At 51.8% G+C, this 22992-nt stretch overlaps 8 protein-coding genes across 8 annotated transcripts; 3 read left to right on the top strand and 5 right to left on the bottom strand.

Moving 5' to 3' along the window:
* Positions 1–248: 248 nt before the first annotated feature.
* Positions 249–2265, bottom strand: BROUX77_004887 (uncharacterized protein; the record flags this gene model as incomplete). The annotated part of the gene is made up of 5 exons (XM_073749698.1): positions 249–562; positions 634–1030; positions 1102–1348; positions 1423–1709; positions 1783–2265. 5 exons carry the CDS (start codon positions 2263–2265, stop codon positions 249–251), a joined length of 1728 nt encoding a protein of 575 aa, XP_073605344.1.
* A 906-nt stretch (positions 2266–3171) lies between these two features.
* On the top strand, positions 3172–4293 carry BROUX77_004888 (uncharacterized protein; the record flags this gene model as incomplete). Its single annotated transcript, XM_073749700.1, has 4 exons — positions 3172–3646; positions 3731–3748; positions 3826–3942; positions 4016–4293. 4 exons carry the CDS (start codon positions 3172–3174, stop codon positions 4291–4293), a joined length of 888 nt encoding a protein of 295 aa, XP_073605345.1.
* A 126-nt stretch (positions 4294–4419) lies between these two features.
* BROUX77_004889 (uncharacterized protein) lies at positions 4420–5929 on the bottom strand (the record flags this gene model as incomplete). Its single annotated transcript, XM_073749701.1, has 2 exons — positions 4420–4542; positions 4604–5929. The coding sequence occupies 2 exons, from the start codon at positions 5927–5929 to the stop codon at positions 4420–4422; spliced, it is 1449 nt and encodes a 482-aa protein (XP_073605346.1).
* Positions 5930–7371: 1442 nt separating this feature from the next.
* Positions 7372–8505, bottom strand: BROUX77_004890 (uncharacterized protein; the record flags this gene model as incomplete). The annotated part of the gene is made up of 3 exons (XM_073749702.1): positions 7372–7443; positions 7512–7859; positions 7921–8505. The coding sequence occupies 3 exons, from the start codon at positions 8503–8505 to the stop codon at positions 7372–7374; spliced, it is 1005 nt and encodes a 334-aa protein (XP_073605347.1).
* Positions 8506–9916: 1411 nt separating this feature from the next.
* BROUX77_004891 (uncharacterized protein) lies at positions 9917–11092 on the bottom strand (the record flags this gene model as incomplete). Its single annotated transcript, XM_073749703.1, has 2 exons — positions 9917–10695; positions 10972–11092. 2 exons carry the CDS (start codon positions 11090–11092, stop codon positions 9917–9919), a joined length of 900 nt encoding a protein of 299 aa, XP_073605348.1.
* Positions 11093–11928: 836 nt separating this feature from the next.
* BROUX77_004892 (uncharacterized protein) lies at positions 11929–12780 on the top strand (the record flags this gene model as incomplete). The annotated part of the gene is made up of 1 exon (XM_073749704.1): positions 11929–12780. One exon carries the CDS (start codon positions 11929–11931, stop codon positions 12778–12780), a length of 852 nt encoding a protein of 283 aa, XP_073605349.1.
* Positions 12781–12995: 215 nt separating this feature from the next.
* On the bottom strand, positions 12996–15882 carry BROUX77_004893 (uncharacterized protein; the record flags this gene model as incomplete). Its single annotated transcript, XM_073749705.1, has 2 exons — positions 12996–15511; positions 15591–15882. 2 exons carry the CDS (start codon positions 15880–15882, stop codon positions 12996–12998), a joined length of 2808 nt encoding a protein of 935 aa, XP_073605350.1.
* Positions 15883–21467: 5585 nt separating this feature from the next.
* On the top strand, positions 21468–22238 carry BROUX77_004894 (uncharacterized protein; the record flags this gene model as incomplete). Its single annotated transcript, XM_073749706.1, has 1 exon — positions 21468–22238. The coding sequence occupies one exon, from the start codon at positions 21468–21470 to the stop codon at positions 22236–22238; it is 771 nt and encodes a 256-aa protein (XP_073605351.1).
* Between the last annotated feature and the right edge of the window lie 754 nt (positions 22239–22992).

The raw sequence follows: 22992 nt of genomic DNA on the forward strand, positions 1-22992 counted from the left end.
AGTCGAAAATTACTGGGTTATTCCTGACCCTAATTTAGCTCTTGCCTCTCTTTTCGCGGGGACCACGCCAAACGCGACCTGGTCGTAGATTCCACTTAAACTAAGGAAGGAGCGGCAGAAAACATAGCTTTTCACCGCCTTCCTTTAGATCGCTAGGGCAACGAAGAGCATTTGGAGTTTTTGTAGTTATACATCCAGAAAGCACTTTGTCTACTCTACTTTGTCTCTTTCTTGCGTCTCTCCTGTGTCTATTTAACTTCCTGCACGCCCGCCTTTGCCCACTCTCTCAGCACGTTCTTGCGAATCTTGCCTGTGCTAGTCTTGGGCAGCTCCTGCACCACTTCAACCTCCCGTGGAACCATAAACTTGCTAATGCCGCTGTGATTCTTGGCCCACTCCAGAAATTCAGACTCCTCAATGTGTCGGTCCTGCTTGAGCGTGATATATGCTTTGGGCCGTTCTCCCCAGTGCTCGTCCTGAACAGCAACAACGCCAGCTTCGAGGACGTCGGGATGCTCCACCAGCATGCTTTCCAGCGCAACTGAAGAGATGTTCTCTCCGCCTGTGATAGTTCCTGTGTTAGCAAAAAAGTCCGGCCTCATGTTTTTGTTCTCGTGAGATCGGGATATGTACCGGAAATGATTATGTCCTTGGAGCGGTCCAGCACCTGAGCACTTCCATCGGGATGCCACACAGCCAAGTCGCCGCTGTGAAGGCCACCCCCCGCAAACAACTTTCTAGTGGCAGCAGGGTCCTTGTAGTAGCCCTTGGCGCAGATGTTGCCAAAGAAGACAATTTCGCCAATTTCGATGCCGTCCTTGGCTACATCAATCAAGACGCCTTCGGGCTGGTCGGTTTTGACCACGCGAATCGGGAGACTGGTGACAAAGCCGTGACCTTGACGAGCCATTCGAGCGAACTTTTCCTTCTTGGGAAGCGAGCTCCATGCGGGCATTTCGTAGCAACATGTCAACGGGCCGTATGTTTCGGTCATGCCATAAGCGTGGCGGGGCATAAGGTTGAGGCTAGACTGTTGCAACGTTAGAAATAACAGCCTGTACCGACTTGCTTGATCTGGGCTGGCGAGAGATGTGTACATACCATGAGTTCAAAGAGATGAGCAGTGGGCGGGCTGGCTGCCACGACTACTCGCACGGGGCGAGGAAGACGCTCGGCCTCGGGCGAGTTGCATAGAAGGGTGTTGACCGTGGGTGCCGCGCAGAAGTGGGTAATACCCTCTTCCTTGAGCATCTTCCAGATGAACGGATACTCGACCTTGCGTAATCCATAGTGAGTGCCACGGACCGCAGTGACGCTCCAAGGAAATGTCCAACCCATGGCATGGAACCTGAAAGCTGTTAGAACAAGAGAAAGTGCAATTCGTGCATGTTCAGCTTCGCTGTTCATCAGTGTCTCACTTACATAGGTAACGTCCACAAATATTTACATCGGCCTTCTTCTATATTGAGCCCATTGTCAATAATACCTGCCATGGATGCTAGGTATGCTCCTCGGTGAGTGAGCACTACGCCCTTTGGCCGAGATGTAGTTCCTGATGTAAACGGCAAGGCAATCATATCCTCTTCATCTTTGCACTGAGCCTCGAGACCGGCCCAGCCCTTGCTGCCATTCGCGGTATCGAATTCTAGACCTTCAAGAATGGCTTCACCATAGGGGCCACATTGTGGAGCTTCTGTTGCATCCGTATCCTGAGGTACAAGTTAGCACAAAGGGTTATTAATATAAGCCCTGAGGAGAGCAAAGCATTAGCTAGCACCCTACCAAGTCAATAACGATTTTCGTTTCGGGGTGACGCTTGATGTATGGGCCTAACAAGTCTTTGAATTCGTCATCAACAACAATGGCATCTACTTCGGCAAAGTCAAAGATGTACAGTATGTCATCTTCCTTCAGCCGGTAGTTCACTGGCACGACCACGCCCCCGGCCGCCACAATGCCGTAGATGCACTCGAGGAACGCCGGTGTATTCGGAGCTAGAACGCCGACCCGCTTAAGTCCATGCTTAAGAAAGTAGTAAGCTAGGCCACAGACACGATCAGACAGGCTCTGGTACGAGCGCCGCAGGATCTGTTCGTTGCGCGTCAGATGCACAACGGCCTCGGCATCAGGTTCAATAGCCGCTGCACGGGGAAGGAAGAAGGTCGGCGAAAGCGTGTGCAGGTTGTGCCGGTGCTCAAAATCAGCGCCGGCCCCGGCCTTGAGGTGGTTTAGGATGCTTCCTAGCCGTTCGGATAGTGTCGACATGGCGAGGGATTAGCGGCGGCCTTCCCACTTGATTAAATATACAATAAAAAGGGCAAATCCAAAGCAACGGAGTGTAGTTAATAACGATGAGATTCAATAGGTGTATCGCAACAAAAAACAGTCTCTTCTACAAGCCGAAGACGAAAAAAAAAACACAAAGACAAATACAATGGGCGGGCTTGGCCATATGTAAACTACAACTCACATGCCGACATATTGATCTCCACATCCGGCTCAGACATGAACCCCAATTCTGTCTCGAAACGATCCTAAGTTGTTTGTTCTCCAACGAGGCCTGCTAGGATAGAACAGGAGATATGCTAAGGTCAAGTGAGAGAGAGAGCGATTTACAGAAAGCCCTCAACATTCAAATGCCAAAAATGTTTGCCTACATACCTAGCTGAGCCCCGAATTTGCTTCAAGCTCATACATATGCACATGTATTTGTATTTCCGGTTGGAAATAGTCCGCAGGTAGAGGATGCGTTCACAACCCCACAAGCGACGTCACCAGTGGAGACCATGTGTAAGGGCAGTTGCCTCGTGCTGAAGCTTTGTTGAACTTTTCTTTTTGATTGTTCCTTGGGAAATCCTTGTATTGCGTCTCCAACTTCTGGACGTCCGGCAACTGCCTGGTTTTGTATGTCTAACTGGAGTCTGGCCTATTACTACTAGAAAATAAGCTTCAAGCTTTCGGACTTTTCTTCTTCCATTTTTGGAGTTCCTGTGTCGAGTCAAACCCTAACATTAAATGTGGGGCCCTATTTCACGATCGCGACGACGCGTCTGGGTTACACTGACAAGAGCAAGGGGTCGCCTACAAACAATACGCCCAGTGATTTCGATCGAAAGGCGGCTGTCTTGGCTTATCATTGGACACCAGAACATTATAACTACCACCTCAGCCATGGCAAGAAAACGAGCAGCGACAGAGACGGAAATTGCCGAGGAGCCCAAGAGACGGATATCCGCTCGCCTGAGGGGCTCCAAAGCCCCGGAGATTGAGACGGCAGACGCCACTTCCCGGGGGAAATCCCAGTCAGCGAGGCAAAAGTCACCTATATCCTCAGATTTAGAAGAGGCGGAGGACCAAAAGCCTCAGCGGACAAAAAGGAAGCCTGCCCCCAAAGCGAAAGCTGCCCCAAAACCCAAAGTTCGGTCGGCGTCCCCCTCAAACAAGCCCACAGTTGGCGCAGGCCTGAACTCAGATGAAGACCTGGACCCGGAGTCATTGCCGGATATTAATCCTGAGATCGAGCGGCACGATGGCGAGTGGTATTTTCTCATGAAGGCCGAGCCCGAGACACGCTACGAGAATGGCATCGATGTGCGTTTCTCGATTGACGATTTGCGAGCCCGGAAGAAACCGGAGCCTTGGGATGGTAAGTTCTGCTGCGTTATACTGGGAAATACGTCATGTTCAGGAGCGGAAACCCGAAGACTAGTGGCTAACATCGTGTGAATAGGAATCCGCAACTACGCCGGTATGAACTGTGCCACTTGTGAATCATGATACAATTCCATGGAATCCTTTCATAAGACAGGGACTAACATCTTTTAGCACGGAATAACTTCAAAGCCATGAATCACGGCGACAAGGCATTTTTCTACCACTCCAACACCAAGGAACCCGGCATTGTTGGGATCATGGAAGTTGTCAAGGAATACTCCGAGGATGGTACGTTGCTTCTTCCCATGAAATCCCAATACTTGCCATGAATGATATTCCACTAACTCGAATCTCATGATAGTCTCTGCCCGCCGGCCAGGCACAGCGTACTATGACCCAAAGTCTACCAAAGAAAATCCGCGATGGGGGCTTGTCCACGTGCGTTTTGTCAAAAAGTTCGCCGTGCAAATTGGCTTGCAGGAGCTCCGCCAGCTAGGCGACCAGGGGAAACTAGACGACATGCAGATGCTGAAGCAGACGCGGTTGTCAGTGAGCAGAGTAGGCCAGAAAGAGTTCAAGTTCCTGTGCGACCTGGCAGACCAAAAAGCCAAGGCCGCGGGATTGGAACATATTGTATGACGAAGATTATGGCGAGATGCTATGGCTTCACGGTGTATTGTGTAAGGCCGATCACAAAGATGGATTAGGAATTGCGGCTTTCCGTACTGTATTTGAGATTATAACTCTAAGTAGGTAAGCAACATCTCAAGAGGACTTTCTAATCAGACTCTCAAACAGAGGCTTCATTGATTTGGCGCTCTTTTTGGGATACCGCTTCTGGTCATCCTCATAATCAACAGCAACAACGCCGAAACGCGTTTGATAACCCTAGACAGACACAAAGTTAGCACCACCCATAACAGTCTAAGCAGCTGCGATGTTATCTTACATCAGCCCACTCAAAGTTGTCCATTAGCGACCAAGCAAGGTAGCCCTTGACAATCACTTTGTCCTCTTCACATGCTTTGGCCATAGCATGAACATAGGTGTCAAAGTACTTGACACGGAAATCATCGTTGACCATGTCCCCGATGATGAGGTCGTTCTCGCCTTTGACCGATGTACCGTTCTCTGTGACGTAGATGGTTGGATAGTTGTACCGTTTACTCAGCCAAACCAACAAGTTTCTGAAACCCTCTGGATTAGGCCGCAGCCACGCGGACTGGGTTTCTTCACCAATGCAATCCCCAGTTTTGTTCCAAAAACTCAGATCCATGTGTCCCACAAAGTCCCAGGCCGGAGCCGGGCCATCCTTGTGCTTGGCGTAGTTGGATGTATAATGGTTCATGCCGTAAAAGTCGTTGGACCCAAGGACGAGCTCACGCTCTTCGTCTGTAAATTCGGGTAGACGTGAGCCTAACTGCTCCCGCATCGAAGCTGGATATGTGCCAAAGTAAATAGGATCGGCAAACCAGGCCATGGAGAACTCTAGACGACGAGTGACAGCGGCGTGATCAAGGGGGTTCTCAGGATCCCATGGATACGCAAAATCGCCGTTGAGAGTGATACCAATGATTCCAGCTTTCGCAGCGGGCGTGTTGTCGCTAGGCATCGATTGAAACATGCTCCGATAGGCCTTGACAGCCCGCCCATGAGCTACAAGTATGCTGTGACCAGCGATCCACGGCTCATGGGTGGAGTCGCCAACAGGACTTTTTGTCCTATCGGATGTACGCCCCGGAGCATTTATGCCGATACTGTAGCCCAGAATAGCTGAGCACCAGGGTTCATTGAAAGTGATCCAGTGTTTGACTTTGGGTAGTGCTTTGAACATCAGACGAGCGTAGTGTTCAAAGTCGAGGGCAAACTCGGTGCGATCAAGAAGACCATTGTAGCGCTTTTCCAGAGCAGCCGGTAAATCCCAGTGGAAGAGGGTGACGAATGGTGTGATTCCAGCTCCGAGCAATTGGTCAACAAATCCTATGTAAAAGTCAAGGCCAATCTTGTTGACAGGGTCGTTGCGACCTCCAAGGGGGATTACACGCGACCATGATATGGAAAATCGGTAGCACTTGGCTCCAAGAGACTTGAGTAAAGCCACATCGCCGCTTGCTCTTTTGTAAGAGTCACAGGCCACAACCCCGGAGCTTCCATCGGCTATTTTGCCAGGGATAGCACAAAAGGTGTCCCAGACAGATGGGCCACGGCCATCAACATCAACAGAACCTTCGATTTGGTAACTAGATACTACAGTCAGAGAGGATGAAATCACCATTTAGATTCATGAGAGAGGCCTACGCTGCAGTGGCATAGCCCCAGAGAAAATCACCGGGGAGTGACATTCTAGAGAGGGAGGTGTAAGACAAGTATACAGTGAAGATGTCAAGAGAAGACAAACAAGAGCCTAGGGATAATTCCGATGACGAGAAGAACAATGATTGCTCCTGATGTACAGTTTTCGTGGGATTGACGGGGCTTTTCTCGTGTATTATGTACGCTGACGTGTGAAGCGGGGCTCGAACAAAGATGCCGCTTCGTAAGATAATATCATGATTTGGAGATCCACTTTAGTCTGCATGACATTGAGAGGTTGGAAAAGGAAGGGATCCCGGCGCGAGATTCCATTGAAACAGAAGGAGAAGAGGCTTTTAACTTTTGCTTGATAAGTCTCTGGTGAATGTATCGGCTACTACAAGCTGTGTTTTCATGAATTGAACATCTAGGTACTCATGAGCTAATCAGAGCTTATAGAAGGAAGTGTGTGTAACACAATTCGCTCTCCTCCTGTTATGCTTACGTTGATACTAACAGTTGTGTAACTGTTGAATGTTGGTCTCACTGTAGAATAGAAGAAGCTGCTAGAAAATAGGAATGCCATGCTGTAGGACCAAGTGACCGCCTTCACTGGTTCCCATGTAACCGAAAAATCCACAAATGTTTCAGATGCAGATATCAAACAGAGTCTTGAACGGCCAAAGAACTACAGTCAGCCCATAGGCTTAGCCCAGAGCCAAGGAGCTGTGTTTTCATGGCCCAAAGTTCAGGCATGGAAGCGTCACATCGCAGTGCCAAGGGTAGACTGTATTCTCATCTGAAGCCGAGGTCATAACTTTCTAGATGCTGAAAAGGAATAGGCATCATGTATTGCTCTCGTGGTCTTCTAAGATCATCATGAGCTCCAAGTCCTTTGGGTAGTAACAGCTTTTATGGAATTGCCACGTAACCCCATGTAATTCACGAGAGCCTTTCCGTTTAACCCATTCCGAAAAAAAGGTTGACCTTGCTCTGTTACTCCGTCCAAGTTACAGTGGTTCAAAGTTGAATAGGTGCTGAGATGTTAGTGATTTTGAACGAACTTTGGTGCATGGCTTGATTTAGGCGATATCCCACCGTGCTTATACAAAGACCTCTGCCAGGCTATTGTTGTAAGCAACATAGTTATTCAAAGGAGACAATTTCTACTATGAATGTAGAGTTGGCAAAAATGTTCACTAAAAGTAATACTGCAAGGGCAGCTAACATAGAGAAAGATGACAGACCAAGTTAGAGGACAAATATAAAGACCCTCTGTAAGAGACTAGGGACACCACGTCCACAAAACCCATTAAGCCTGTGGTTGCCCGTCAATTATACGCCAAGAAACGGCTGTTCAAACATGGGCGAGCTGTTGATTATGCGATGGTATATTTGTACGTGTTTTGCGTTATTCTAGGCTGTTTACATCCACTCGGACCAATCATATCTCTTCATCCAGTCTTCCAACGTAGTCATGGGGCAGTCAATGCCAGCCTATTCACGTTATTAGTCATTGAATCATGACGGCCAAGGAGACCCAGGACGGCTTTTCTCATTCTTACCTTGACGAGATCCTCAGCATACAGGAGGTCCATGGCACCATCGTAGCCGGGCTCAGTGCTGTACGAGAACATGTCTTCCAGTTCTTGGCCCAACATTTCGTCGTTGGGGGCAGCAATCATCTCCTCTGCCGACACTTGGCGGTATTCGGCGGGCAGGCCAGTGACCCGGCTCCAGGTGGCCATCCACTCGGCCCAGGTACACACAGTGCCGGATGCCATGTAGTTCTTGCCGGGTGGCATCTGGTAGACGGCGTAGGTGAAGTTGCCCATATCCTCGCCAGGAATCAGGTGGGGCACGGCCTTGGTGGGTGAAGTGGTGGTGGCCATCTCGGTGACGCCGTCGGGTCTCTGGAATTGGGTTAGCAAAGGCAGGCGTTGTTCAGGAGGGCAGGACGGAAAGATAGCGCACCTTGTGCAGCCATGACTGCGGAAGAATTCTGAAGCTAGTGTAGAAGTACCCAGTCTGGATGCAGGACATTTTCTTGGCCAGCTCGGGGTACTTCTCCTGCACATAGTAGGGGAACACATCGGCCTTGGCATCGAAGTGGTATAACTCCTTCCACTTGCCGTTGGAGCACTTCCCAGCATGGCTCAGGGTTGACACCAAGAAGCCGTTGGCGTCCAGCGTGTCGACGGTGGTGGCCGCAGCGTCGGTGATGTTTTTTCCCTGCTGCAGCTCGACATCGTAGGCATACCGACGGCAGGTGATGCCCAGTTCAGCAGCCTTGGGGCGGCCAGCGAAGAAGGGCTCCCAGTACTGGGTGACAGAGAAGATGACGTTGGCGCCAGCAAAGGCAGGCACTAGGGTTTCCAGGTTGTCGAGGTTGGCGGGCACCATTTCGGCGCCGAGAGCCGCCAGCTTGACGGCAGCCTCGGAGGAGGTGTTGCGGCAGATACCGCGCACGCGGAAGCCAGCCTGGAGAAAGCGGCGGGCCACAGAGCCGCCCTGGTTGCCGGTAGCACCGACGACAACGATGAGCTTGGGGCTAGACATGGTGTAAGGGTGTAAAATAGAGATAGGGGATGGATGGCGGAATGGGGAGGGAAGAGGCAGAAAAGGAAGAAGGAAGAGGAAGAGGCGGGGGGATCAAAGGAGATATAAGGAGAGCAGGTCGCCAGCGGGAGGAGCTCAAGTCATATGAACGCAGAGGCCCCCGACTTGTAGGGACTTGGACTTGGCATGGACAATGCAGGCCCAGAACACGAATGTGTGGAGTCGGGAGCGTAACCAGTACCAGTTTGGACTTGTGTGTGTGTGTGTAGTTATGTATTTAGTCATGTATCAGTATACATGTGTATACACCCACATCCTCATCCTCATCCTCATCCACAGATACACATCATGTGCACCACCATCACTAGGAGACAAGAGAGAGACAAGAGGAAGTTGGCGGGTCTTTTCCTTGATCAGTCCCCTCTTTTTTGTTTTCTCTCTCACCCTCGTCCGTCTTCCATCCATCTCTGCTACTTGCATGCCTAATGGCACGAGACTCATTGATAAGCTCGGTAGCACTGCCAGTCTGCACCGCAGTCAAGATGAAGAAAAGAGACAGAGGCGGGAGGGAAGACATGTTAGGAACAGGCTCCACTGAAAGCTGAGGCCGTCCCTGGAGACCTTCTGAAGCCATTCTAGACGGAGCGCGCCCCCCCCCCCCCCCCCAAGGAGGGGGAGGCTCACAGGGCCCAGGACGAGCCTGGTTGGTCTGCGGGCTCCCTGGAGACTGCCGCTAGAGACTCCGCGGGCCGGTCGTTGGCCCTGTCCGGCGACGTAATCTGCGAGCAGCCCTCTTTTCCCGCAGTCTGTCTCAGATGCAAGTCAGACTCATGAAGATTCAAAACGACGTCTTTTTCTTCTTCCCCAGCATCCTGTTTCCCGGGCTCGGGCTTGGACGTCGGACTAAAACACAACCTGCATGTTGGGTAAGCCTGCAGCAGTCAACGATCATTTTTTTTTGCTGCGTGGTGCTATGAAGAAAAAGAAGAAGAAAAAGAAGAAGAAAAAGAAGAAGAAAAAGAAGAAGAAAAAGAAGAAGAAAAAGAAGAAGAAAAAGAAGAAGAAAAAAGAACAAAACTGACAAGGCCATTGTCCACTTGTCTCCCCTCGCCGTCGTCTCCTCTCCCGTCTCCCGGCCTCCCAAAACCTGGCTTGTCCCCATAATCCATAACACAGTATGGGTGGGACATGTTATTACAATGTGAGCTAAAACTGGATTGAGCTTGCTTTCCCAGCACCATGGTCTCGGGTCTTGGTGTCTTGTCTTATCCTTTTGCCAACAAGTCACACCTGTCGAAAGACGACGTGATTTGCTTATACAAGAAGTCAATAGTAGTCAATTGAAATTCAACTTAAACCTATTCCTCGCCTCTCCCCCACATCTTGTCGCTTCAGGAGTCCAAGTCCTCGCTCACAGCTCCTCGCCCAGCTCCAGGACTCCAAGCTTTCGTTTTCCTTGACTGGCCGTCCCCACCGCCTTCATTGCCCCCCCTTCCTGCCCTTCCTCCTCTTCCTTTGTATTGTCTTGCTCATCAGCGTCCCCTGTCCACTCAACCACCTCCCATTCAACATGGGTGCTTCCGTCTTTGGAGGTGTGCGTGCCATGATGGCGGTGCAGGCGTCCCTTGGCCATGAAGTCGTCGAAAAAGCCTTCAAACCACGGGAGCTGGGTCGAGACTCGCTGGTGCAACAGCGGCTGTGACTTTGAAAACGAGTCCTTTTTGGACATGTCGACTGTGTTGGTGCTGCGGTTTCTGGCCTCACTCGTGCCCACTTTCGATCCTACCGCCCGTGTGTTGGGGGGCTCCCCCTTCGTCCCATGGCTGGAGCCACTGTTTGCTGACGATGCAGTCAGTTCCGAGCCAGGCTCCACGACATCTGCTGGACGCTCTGTCTCGTCCTCTGATCCGAGTACATATCCCAGTTCCTCCAAATCATGTAAATCCTCTCGCAGCAAGCTCCCCAGTGACACCTGTATATACTCGGCTTCCGAGTGGGGCTCCTCGCTCCAGAACGACAAGGGTGTGCCGCAAAATCCACAGAAATTACGCCGGCACGAGCTATCGGCAGGCGAGTAAAAGCGTGAAATGGCGGTGCGGGATTCGTCGGGAAAAAGCGCATGCGTGCTGCTATGGTACCAGGAAAGCGGGACGCGCAAGAATGCTGGCAGGGGCGAGGCCACCGAGGTTTCTGTGATTGGACGGCGGCAGAAGCACTGGTTAGCAACAGGGGCTACATGAGGGACCAGAGTAGAGCAAGTACGACGTTGGAGGGGCCATGCATGGCCTGGCGGGTGCGTGGTGGTGGTGCGAGCATAGATGAGGTTGGGGCCGTGGTGGTGTGAGGCGAGGACAATCCTGGCCGTGTGGATATAACATGACCCATGGATTATGAGCCGCCCGGACGGTCTCTCTTATGCAGCTTGGATCAAGCACGACAAAGAATCTGATCATTTGGATGACCTACCATGCAGCCGATTAGCGTCAATCAGTACAGGGACAGACTCGGTTGTGTCCAAGGGCCGCTCGACAATGTATCTGTAGCGGCCGCAGTGACAGCTGCCTCGAAGGGGGCGCATGGAAGCCATGGCTGGACGTCTAAGCGAGAGGAGGATTTAGGGTTAGAGCGGGGAAGGGAGAAACCAGGCTATGATGGATGCTGTGAAGCTGTGGTGGGGCAGGACGCGATAAAATCTTGGTGGTTTGCTAGAGGAAAGTTTGAGTTTGGAGAGGAGAACGACGAGTTTGGTTTTACGCCAACGCAAAATAGGGTCACTGGCAGGGCAGGAACCACACATGTAGTACTTGTCGATTTCCCTTGACGCATACAGAGTTTGGCATGGCTTGATGGCCATCTGACTGTCAGCTACACTCGGTGTGTCTCATACCGCCCGCAAGCATAAATGTGCTGACTAAGCAGATAGATTTGGTAAAAATCAAAAGTTGATGTGCGAGACGGACTTGCACATCGTGAGTCTCCCCATCTGGGAATCGAACCCAGGTCACCTGCGTGACAAGCAGGTATGATCACCACTACACTAATGAGGACTGTTGGTTGATAATACTCGCAGATATTGTAGCATAGATCGGCTTTCCGGCGCCGGGGCGGGGGTGACAGGTCCGGGCTCTACTCTTGTGGCCAAATTCGTATTTGTAATATGGACTTGCCGGTAACTTGTATGTAATACGTCTGTAATCTCAGCGCAGTTGGTGTGGGGGAAGCCCAAGTAACTATGTACACACATAATACATACACGACTCGAGACTGCTGTATTAAGCCTCCTATCCTCCCGTAGTTTATGACAGTTCCTCCAAGCCGTCCCGCGCTATGAGAATCCCATCCGTCATTCACGCCATCTCACATATCAAACGTCCCACGCCCATTGCCCGCATCAACAATCTGACGCCTTACCGTCTGCCCACCATGTCAACCTATCCGACCATCCCCGCTGCTAGCCTTGCCCGCATCCGGGAAACCTTTACGCCCGAGCTATACGCCCAGGTATACCAAACCTGGTACGAAGATCTTCCGCCCAACGCCACCACGGCGCCGGAAGCCACCATCAAGAAATGGTTCGGCCAGGGCTCGCCGGCCGAAAAGGCCGCTTTTGACGAGCTCTGCGCCACGCGCTTCCGCCCCGCGCTCTCGTTGCTGCTGCCCGACGCCTTTCCGCTGCCGGAGCCGCTGCCAGGCTCGTTCGCCGAGGAGCGGCGGCAGGACGCGCACATAGCCGCGCCGTTCTTTGGCGTCGACAGCGCGTTCCCGACTGCCGCGAGCGGCGGTGATGCCGGGCCGGCTGCGGACCTGCCCGACGAGCAAGCCCGCCATGCGCTGGCGCTGATTCTGCTTCTGGACCAGGTCCCGCGCAACATCTTCCGCACTAACCAGGCCCTGATCTACAATCACCTGGACCGCATCTCGCGTGCTGTCATGTACACCTTTCTAGGCCTCAGCCCGACTAGACGCCCCGATACCCATAGCTCCGTGGCCGTGTACCCGCTGCGCCGCACGTTCTGGTATCTTCCGTTGATGCACAGCGAGTGGCTCGAGGACCATGGACGCTACGCCGAGCTGATGGCCGAATGCAAGGCCGAGATTGAGAGTAAAGGCGAGAAAGAGGCTCTGGGTTGGGTTGAGAATAGCCTCAAGGCGGAGGAGAAGCATGTGTCACTCATTAAGGAGTACGGTAGATACCCGCACCGGAACGAACACCTTGGCCGGGTATCGACAGTCATGGAGCAGAAGTTCTTGGACGACGGTGGAACGTATTATTAGACAATCGTATATTGATATACAATTTCATAGAAGAGTATGTTTGGGGTCGGGCTCACAGAATGGCCCTCTTATCTTGTATATACAGAATCAAACGTTTCATATCATGAACCAATGCATCTACCCAAAACCCAGAGACATCAATTTGTGAAGCACCAGCCAAAATAACGACACAAAGCCCACATGGGCTACGCACTATATTGCACGTCATTTTGTCTTCATTGCACCTTGTCCTGCATGCGTCGCAGCACCTGGCGATGCGTACCTTGCATACCCCCAAAATTCATCATCTGTTCAAGCCGCTGATCCGCAACCTCACGATCCCGCAACTGGGTTTCACGCGCCGCTCTATCAGTCTCCATTTTGTTCAAAAGCAGGCTCCGTTGGCGCTGCAATATTTCTTCGTCCTCTGGCCGGTAGCGCAAGTTGTTGTTCACGCTGGCAAGAGACGACGAGGGCTTGAGCCCTGGTGACAGGGCGGGCGAAGAAGGCCCCGCGCCAAGATGGGCGGCGGATAGAGACGTCTGCACACGCGGGTCAGCTTGGATGCTTTCGCGGAACGAGGCGAGACGTGATGCGCGTTGTTCAGGACTGAGAATGGCTCGGTTCTGACTGTTGAGACTGGCTTGGCTCGTACTGGGGATGATGAGGTTGGATAGAGCGGTGGAGTTGTTACGCTTGATGTCAGACATGCCTCCAACTGCGTTTACGTCTCTGGCGGAGAGATGGCGAGAAAGGACTTTTTTATCACTGTGACTTCGTGATATCTTGGCGTTTGGCACTTGGGTGAGCTGGGTCTTGGATCTGAGATACTCATCCCGCTTCCCGAGAAGAGTCCGGGGCCCATTGCTTGTTGGTGAAGCGCCGCCCTTTGACTGGCGATGGGAGCTTGTGCTGTGCAATGCTGAGGAGTTCCTTGATGTCCGACGCTGTTCGCGTGTCGCAGCAGTCGCCATAATTGAAGGACCATAGAAGTCATTCAGGGTCTCAGAGACACCAGTAGTCGGGATCGAAACATCAGCAGCAGTCAACTGTAGGTCTTGAATGTTGACTGGGCGGGCGGCTTCTTCAGCAGTATCGCTGGCTTCTTCAGCCTGATCTCCGATTTCTCCGGCCTGAGGGTGGTCAGCACCAATCGAGTGTCTGACCCAGTCGTTGGTGCGAGTCTTCAAATCAGTGCGTGAAAGACGGCTTGGAAGAACAATTCGGGGTGTGGACGGATCTGTGGAAGCATGTGAGCTAACAGACTCATCATCTTCTCCGTCGTCCTGCAAGGATTGCCCAGTGCCAGTAGACTCTGGGTGGCCAGTCTTATCCTGGCTGGCAGCAATGCTCCTTTGACTCTGAGCGTCGTCTACAGTAGCACCAACGGACATATTCTCTCCTTCGCGTAGTTCTGAAACTACAGAAGAATTATCCTCGGAAGTGCGGCCCAGTTCCTCTGGGGAGTTCCTCGGCGAGGCGGTGATTGGAGACGAGGCAACAGACTTTTTGGCACTTTCAGAGCCGTCGGTTGAGGGCATCTGGCTGTGAACAGAGGCATGACAAGATGCCACCGGCGAGCTCTCGTTGATTGTAGTAGAAGCAGAGCTACGGTTTTCCTTCAATGGCAGATGCAAACTTCCCTGACGAGAAACAACATTGAAAGAAGGCGATCTCGGAGACATGGTCACGCGAGATGCTACATGACGCACCGCGGGCTGATAGGCAGTGAACGGACCGTCCTCTGCGATGGTTGGTTGGGGTTGTCTGGATGCAGATGACATCCGTTTAGCGACACGGCCAGTGTAGTCTTCTTCAACCCGGTGCTCAACAATCACCATGCCATGGACACCCGAGTCCTCCGAGTTGCGCTCTGATGTCGGCTTTTCTTGCTCGTCAGTCTCGTGAATACTGTTTGCATCAGAGTAAATACGCTCCCAGCTGGCCTTTTCCTGGGCCAGCTTGGTCTGGATAGCGCGGCCGGCTGCTTCGTTGAGGGCTTCAACGTCGGCACGGGCGGCCTTTTCCTTGACCTTCCTAGCATTTTTGCGGGCATAAATCTTCCGCCAAAGGTGTAGTTGGGCGACTACACCAGCCACAAACAAAATGATGATGGCGGCTAGCTCGGCCTTTATGCCCTTAGTGATTTTAAATTCCATGTCGTGCTCGAACAGATCAGGATGGATGTCCCAGAGATACACCCAAAACTCCTTTAAGCCAGCGCGGCTGAAGCAGTCGACACCCAAAACCATCGCTGTCGAGCCAGCGAAGGCCATCAAACCCATCAGAACCCAGTCTCTCGTGAATGGGATCCAGTAAATGGCCCACCCAACGAGCGAGCTGCTCGCAATAAGAGCAACACGACCGACAGTGACATGGATAAGCCCATCATCGGCCAAACTCAGGAACCACATGCTGATGCAGAATCCTCCCAGCATGCATGCCAGACTTTCGAGAATTTCACGGAATAGCACTGACATTCCACCCAGTGCAACGCCAGTGAGTGCGGCTGCCACCAGGTATGCAAATTGAAGCCCCTTGCTAATGGGCGGGTGCATGACGTAGATTATCAAGACAATGGTTGCAAGGGCGGCAAGGAGCGTGCCACCGAGGAAGGCCTGGATAGAGTTGTTTTTCCAGAATGCCAAGACACCTCCGGTAAGTATAAGGAGAGCACCGGCCAGCCCAAGACCAGGCGTCAGGCTGACTTTGATAGGGAGATCGGGCACAGGCTCGGATGTTGCAGTTGAAGCTGTCAACGCATGTTAGCGTTTGATTTTATAGTAGGACAATGAATACAAAACAATAGACTACTGGAGAGTATTACTTACTGGCTGATGCACGTGTCGCAGTCGAGTTTCTGCCAAACGCACTGGTAGAGTTCGTAGCGTTGAATGAAGGCACGGGTGTAATGGTAGCGTAGGGGGTGATGGTGAAAGAATCTGACGAATCAGTGGCAGTCGCCGTGGGAGTAAAGGTCAAGTCGGAGGTGGCACTCTCAACAATAGAGTATGGAGATATAGTGTTGGCAGCATTTTCTTGGCGCCTCACGACGTGGGCTGATGAGATGTGGATGTAGAGTAGGAGAAGGGGTATGAAAAATGACATCGATCGAGACAACATGATAGGCGTATTAAGAGAGCGTTTGTATTAAACCACAGTCAGTTTCGAATAGTCGTCCGTGAGGGTATAAAGGGTATAAAACGGATCCAAGATTCAAGATATTAACATTATTGGGCGGATGCAGGCTGAGGAAGGTCGAAGGAGAGCCTGGAAACCGAAGAAGCAGATGTATGATTAGAATGGCGTATCATGTAAAGAGAGTCGGTTGAATTAATGATTGGAAATTATTAAAAGAATATCAAGAAGAAACGGCCGAGTAACAGTGCGTGAGTGTCACGAACGGCGTGATATGAGTATTAGTATCAGCATGTAGTAGCACTAGTACACAAGCACATACACACTCTAAAAATGAGGTGAAGAAAAGCTCAGGAATGCAAAAGGAAGAGGAAAACAAAAATGGCAGCAAAGGAAAAGAGTTTGTGAGTCTGATGCTCCTCTGGTACAGAGAGAGAGTCTGAGAGCCAATTCGCCGTGGTTCTGGAGTGTCAAGGAAGCCTGCAGCAAGACACACAATCTTAGTTGTGGCTTGAGTCCGGTGACAGGCCGCGAAATGAGACTAAAGGAATGGGTCGTCAAGGAGAAAACAGGAGTCCCCACAAGGGAGATGAAAAAAGGAAGAAAAAGATGTGCGCTGAGAAGCGCAGCGAGATGCTGGAGGGATGGCGGAGACAAACGAGCTTGGCGAGCACAAAGTATGCAACAACGGCGTAAAGACAGTGAGTTGCGGACGGTCTGTCTGGCCTGTCCTGTTGAGTGCACAGGAGGAGGAGGAGTGGCTTCAGTGTGTAAGGGCTCGCAAAGTTGAGTGACGGACGAGTGGCAGGTGTTGGATATGGCTCGCTTGATCTACGCTGCCGCATGAACCCTTGTGCCAGTAACACACTCAGAGAGGAGAAAGCTCAGCCTTGACGGTAAGAAGATCCGCACATGCACAAATGCTTGCAAGTAGTCCGGAACAATGGCTCAGATCAAGCAGGCAGTGAAAGTGGAAGCCGGACTCGTGATATTTGTACAAGTGCAACCTGACATTGTGTGCTTGCTTCTGCAGGTAGGACGTGGCCAAAGAGGCCCAGGCCTCGGACAGGTTCAGGGGGGTCTAGAAAGCTTAAAGAAGTGTCAAGACGCGAGGAGGAAATGGACAAGGTAGGCAAGATGGAGGTTGTATTGGCCAAAGGGCAGCGAACCGAAGACAAAGGGGACAACGGCAGAAATAACGACAACTAACTAGCAGTGCAAACAGAAGCAGCCTGCAGCCAGAGTCTCGGTCCTAGTGTATCAGTACTTCCCATGGCTCTGGACCAGAGACAATTGAGCAGCTTAAGGCGTCGAGTGACAATAACTACCACTCACTAGTGGTGCAATACAGCCGTGGTGTTACCCTCCAGAGACAGCGGCCCATGGAGATCAATAATCGGCACACTGGAGCCACAAGAGACCAGATTCAGGCTAGGCCTCTGTCGACTCTTGCTCACAGCTGCTGGAAATTAAGACTGTTCTCGCCAATATAGCGCATCCTAGCTCTACTTTAAGGTTTTTGAGCCGTAACCACAAAGTAACCCGGTCTGCAGGGATCAATAGATGACAATGTGATCCTGCGATGCTGAGGAGGAGGATTTCAGCTTGCACAAGTTGGTTGGATGCATAGTGCATTTGTCGTCTGCCCAGCGATAGGGTTAGAGCTGTGCTAGGTTCTTCTCCTTGAACCCCCAATAACTTGATCTAGTTTGCCATGGCTCCTAGAACCAAGACATCCCCTAGCATTCTGGCTGTTCATGTTTGCTGTACGTCACCAATGTGTCAAGAGGAAATCTGAACTAGCAGGTCCAAGTTCTGTCTCATTTTCTGTGTAAGTTGGACAAGTTGACTCTTGTTCTCCCTTGCTGCGGCTCGCTGGGTTCCCTGAGGAGTGTAGATGCCACTGATTCGTCCCCTCGGTGTAGCACCTTCGAACTGGGGCTTCAGGAGCTGGCCTGAATACTTTGTAAATCTATTGCTCTTGTGTGGCTTCAGGGTGTCAGGCCGTAAAAGACGCAATTTCAAGGCGGGGCTGTCAATCGCAATTTTTCGTCACCTTGTTTGTTGGCCTGGGGTCTTGGATGAGAAGCCGGCACAGGTGTACAAGCATAACAGGTGTAGGTGTTACGAGTACTACGGCGTATAGCTATTTGTAAGAGTATACAATCTTTGAGGTGTAGTACCTTCGTAGATACCTTATTGTCACGGCGTTAGTATAACTAGGGAAAAGCCAACTTACTAGAACGAATATTGCTGTAGGTGCACTCACTTCTCCTAGTCAATAAATATCATCATAGATGGTCAAGACAGGGCCATAGAACAACATTTGCACAAAGCGCTAAAATCTTATCCAATGTAGCGGGTGCAGGGGCGAATAAAGTCCGGTAGAACACCGAAGCTTGACGACGGATAACTTGCTCCCTTGAGTTCTAGGTGAGTAGGTACCTTTCCCTCTTAGAACCCTCACGGGGGTTGCCTTTGAGGTTGGCCTTTCCCCCTTTTGAGCCTTTGTTCAGGGTCTCACGAAGTCAGCAGCACAATATCGATAATGCTGCCATTCTCTCTTTTCAGCACGACAATAAACTTTAAGGCCTTACTCACATCATATGACCAAATTCAAGTCTCATTTGGGCGATAGTTGCAAAAAGCGAGAGTTAAATTATGCCGTGAGCGATTTCATTGAACTGCCGATTACTGGGTATAGGTCATGTGGAGCAATGAGACTTCGATGAGCGGAAACAGTACACAGTAGATTGTGCTGTTCACCGAGGAAGAGCGCCATTTTCTTGTTTGTTTTGGTGTGTTTTTTTTGGCCGTTGTGGCAAGCAGATTGGGGAAGCGTGACGAACGTGGCTCATAAAGAGTGTATGTATGATCACGCCCTTTATGGAGTGGTATATTGACTGGTACTTTGGCCGCTTATACCTCAGCCCCGGCTACGGCTGGAGATGGACTCAAGTCTTGGCCAACCCTTTGCACTCTTTGAACCGACAGGGACCATTTGTACTCGTGAGAGGTACTCGTCTTTCAAGGGTTTCGTTTTTTTTTTCAACAGTGGTTCATGGGACTTGCCTATAGCAGTTGGGTATTTGTTGAGGAGACGGCCGGGTGTTTTGGGTATGATTTTCGGGATGAATGGTGGTGTCAAGGGAAAGAAGAGAGAATAGCCAGACAAGCGCAAATAATGCAGACTTGCGCTGGCATATTCTGGTGCTACATGGTAGCACACAAGGATATGATTTTGTGCTCGTGGTTGTGCCGAGACCTTTTCTCGTGGGATTTCTTCTAGTCCTAGTGTTCATCGTCACATGGTCAGGGGACCTCAACTGGCCGTATAGTCTGTGCCATGCTAATCGACTTCCACGTAGTTTAATTAGCCGGCTGATGGGGCTTGTGACCCTGGCGTGAAAAGTGCGGCAAGAGAAAAACAGAGACGCTGAGAGCTTTGGTGCAGGGTACGGGGGGGGGACTGGGTAAGACTTGAAGGTTGGATATAGGTCCTAGATGTAGTATTGCAAATGCAAGTGTGAAAAAGAGGTCAGGCAGAGACAATGGCAGCGGCACATCAGCCATCGAAACATAAACAGAAGAAGCCGGTAGAAAACAGACGATGCCGCTAAATGGCACCAGAAGCCGGCAGAAGACGTTCAGATGAGGCCTCGACTTGGCGGCTGCCCACCGGCCAGCTGGCTGCCTGGCAGATTGCGAGTTTATGCAGCCTTACGCTCGGGCTTGGGGCTTGATCCAGCGGGATTTTGCATTACGTGAGGCCCAGGTGCTTGTCTGTCATGGTGCGTCTTGGGAGTGACGCCATCAATCACCAGTCAGCGCCAACCATGCAGGCAATAGTTTGGCAATCATAACAACAACAACAACAAAGCGCCGGTTCTCGAGAGCTAATCTTGCCATCACACCTCGGGGCTTAGGTGTGACAATATATTAGACGGCCAGTTCGCATGATGATTGCCTGTTGCTATTCTTGTCTAGTCTCGTCTCATCTTCTTTTCTGTGTTTTCGTTTCAGCTCGCCTGTCCAGCGGGAATCTCTTCGCGTCGCCTGGGCCATCCGCGAGTATTAAAGAGCGAGTGTGTTCCGCCTGTTGCGCGAGAAAAAAAACGCCGCCGAGAGCGCAAAAATAGAGACACGCATTGGTTCTGTGTCTTGGTCATCCGCCTCGGTTCTTCTTTTCTTTGTTTCGCGATGTTGGCCAGTGTTGCCCTAATGACAACAGCAACGCCGACCTCTTTCCTCCCAGACGCAGCACCCACAAAAACGACGACGACAACTAGCAGCAGCAGCAGTGTGCCGCCACAGAAGCTGCCACGCCGACAGCCACTGACGCCACAACCGCCACACGCGCCCTGCACACACTTTGCACGGCCCCCATCTCCACTAAAATCCCTGGCCCGGTCCTCGTCTGCATCCTTGTTTTTGGCGCTCTGCTCATCTCGGTTTTCGTTGTTGGCCCATCCTGCGCTGTTCTTTTTTTGCGTTGCTGCTGCTGTTGTCGCCATCGTTTTTGCCGGTGCTCCTGCGTCCTTGTTGCGTTTGTTTCTTGTTTACTTTGTGTTGCAGCCGTGTCTTTGCCTACAGCCTCACCACCACGGGCTACTATCACTGTCACCGCTAGCCCACTCCTGTCTTCGTCTCCCCTCAACCCGTGTTTCGGCGCCTGCTGTCATTGCTTCAGCAGCCGCCCTTTCTAAGTCTCGCCCACGGATTCTCACGCATTTCACGCTTCCGCCCATCCCGCACCGACCTCCTTAACGTCCGCCTCAAACCCACACACTCCCGGCTCCGGGAACCACGCTCTATCGGCTTCCACCCACCACAGTCATATATCGACTGCCCCTGAACCAACCGCGTTCCCTGCCTCTCACCAGGCTCGCCGTGCTGTCGAGCCTTCGCCAAAATCTGCATCTCACAAATTTCCCGCTCTATCGCTAGGTGCTCCCGATAATCGCATCAGAGGCCGCCCTCGCCCCTTGGCTGCACGTCTCTGGAATCCCACCAACTCAACGCCTCGTCTGTCCGGTAACTCCGGCTCACCTCTTTCTCCTTGCTCTTCTCCACGAGGTCCGCCGTCTCCACGTAAACACCGCACATCTACGCCACCTCCACCCTCAGTACCGCTCTCACATCCAGATCTTGACCGAAATCACGATCCTGTGGCTCCCGATAGCTCAGCTCCGCTTGAATCTCCGCTTTTGTCACTTCCGGAGCAGAGGCGCCTGAAAAACCCGACCTCAGGTCCTCACGCTTCTCTGAGTCTCGACGTTGACACAGGCCGTCGTGTTTCACTCCCAAGCTCTGTTCGGCTGTCGTACGAAGCAGGGCGTAGCTCGATCGCATCTGCGAGCCCGCGGCCGAGTCCTGAATCTGGACCGAATTCGCCAGCCCTGCCTGCTTCTCCGTCGTCTCATCAAGATTTATCAACCCGTCGGCCATCTGGGATCTCGCAAATTTCTCACGATACTCACCTTCAACAACCCCTGCCACCGACTGTGACACCTCCTGCGTCACAGTTGCGTCACAACGCCACTCTACCATCCATATCCATCACTCACACAATGGCAACCGTCATCATGCCTCAGCAGCCCGAGCCTGCCGCCACCGCAGCCGCCCGCTTCTCGCGCGACCTTGAGCGCGGGCCTGATTCCCTGGCACCACCAGACTTCCGCATGTCGCTTGGCAGCATTGGTTCCGGGCTCTCATCGTCCGACTCGTCCATGATGGGCGAGGACCTCGACGGAGTCGACGGCGAGGAATGGGGTCCTCAGCACCCGTGCTACCCTCATCGCAACCCCTACGTCCCCGTCAACTCGCCCGAATACGCAACCACGCGCATCATCCGCGTGCGTCGCGACTTCCTCGTCTCCGGCGACGTCACCCCCGCCTTTGCCGACCTGTACCCCGAGATCCTCGACCCGGCCGGCATGTCGGAGCTCGAGTTCCGCCGTGTCGTTGAGCACATAAACAAGAACCTACACGCCACCTTCAACCCCTACAGCATGCGCAACATTGTTGACGGCCTCCTCGGCCTCGTCACCGGCTGGGTCTGGGAGGACCTCGGCCTGACCCACGCCAAGCAGCAGCTGCGCAGCATCGAGGCCTGGCTCGACAACTGGAACCGCGAAATTGCGCGCTCCATGGGCGCCGACGGCCGCGCTGCCGCCCCCAAAATTATCCCCCTGCGTCTCTCGGGCTACATGAGCCTCGACATCCAGATTCCAGACCCGGAAATCGCCCCGGCGCAAAATTCACCAACCACGCCCGGCTCCGCTGCCTCCCGCAGCGCGCCGTATACACCGCAAGCCGCCGCAACGACGCGCGCGCCATGAGGCTCCTCACACCTCCCCGATCCACCTCTCTTCTATTCCTTCCATCTACGCCATAACCATTGAACCCCTGTTTCTTGTTTCTTTTTTCTTTTCTTTCTTTTTTCTGTTTTATATACCCCCTCCCATTTTCCATAATCACGCAAAAAATGGCTTGGACGGACTGGGCGCAAATTCTTTTTTTGGTTGACGACGTTGAGCTACGAACTGAATCTCTCTCTTTTTTTTTTCATTGTTTCATATTCCCTGCGTGCCCTCTATTTCTTCCTTCACTTGGATCCTCTTATTTGCATATCCTCTTTCTTTTTCATGCCGCCACACACGTTTTTTTTGCTTTGCTTTTTCCCTTGTCTCCTTGTTTGAACCCCCCCATTCGCTTTTGATACCAGCTCCCTTACTCCCGTTTTCTACGCGGGATGGCGCGATTTGGCGTTCTATTTTGTCTTTTTGTATCTATTCCGTCCGTTTTTCTCTGGTCTCATTTTTGTGTATCATAATGTTTGATATCTAGTCTAAATATTCTCACCTTTTATGCTCTCTGCAGTTATTGTGTCGTACAAATGAAACAATCGCCCTGAGGAAAAATAGTAACCAGATCAACTAGTTATGGGTAAAGATTGAATAAGTATTGTCTAATAAATAAGAGACGCTCGAGATATGTCTGGAGCGATGTGGATATACAAAAAAAACAATCAGGATATATACGTGCTCCTTCCAGCGGCACACATCGATATTAAAACACAAGAATAAACGCATC

Source organism: Berkeleyomyces rouxiae, assembly GCF_048999995.1.
Source record: "Berkeleyomyces rouxiae strain 22BRR77 chromosome Unknown BrBRR77_ptg000004l, whole genome shotgun sequence".
Classification (NCBI taxonomy): domain Eukaryota; kingdom Fungi; phylum Ascomycota; class Sordariomycetes; order Microascales; family Ceratocystidaceae; genus Berkeleyomyces; species Berkeleyomyces rouxiae.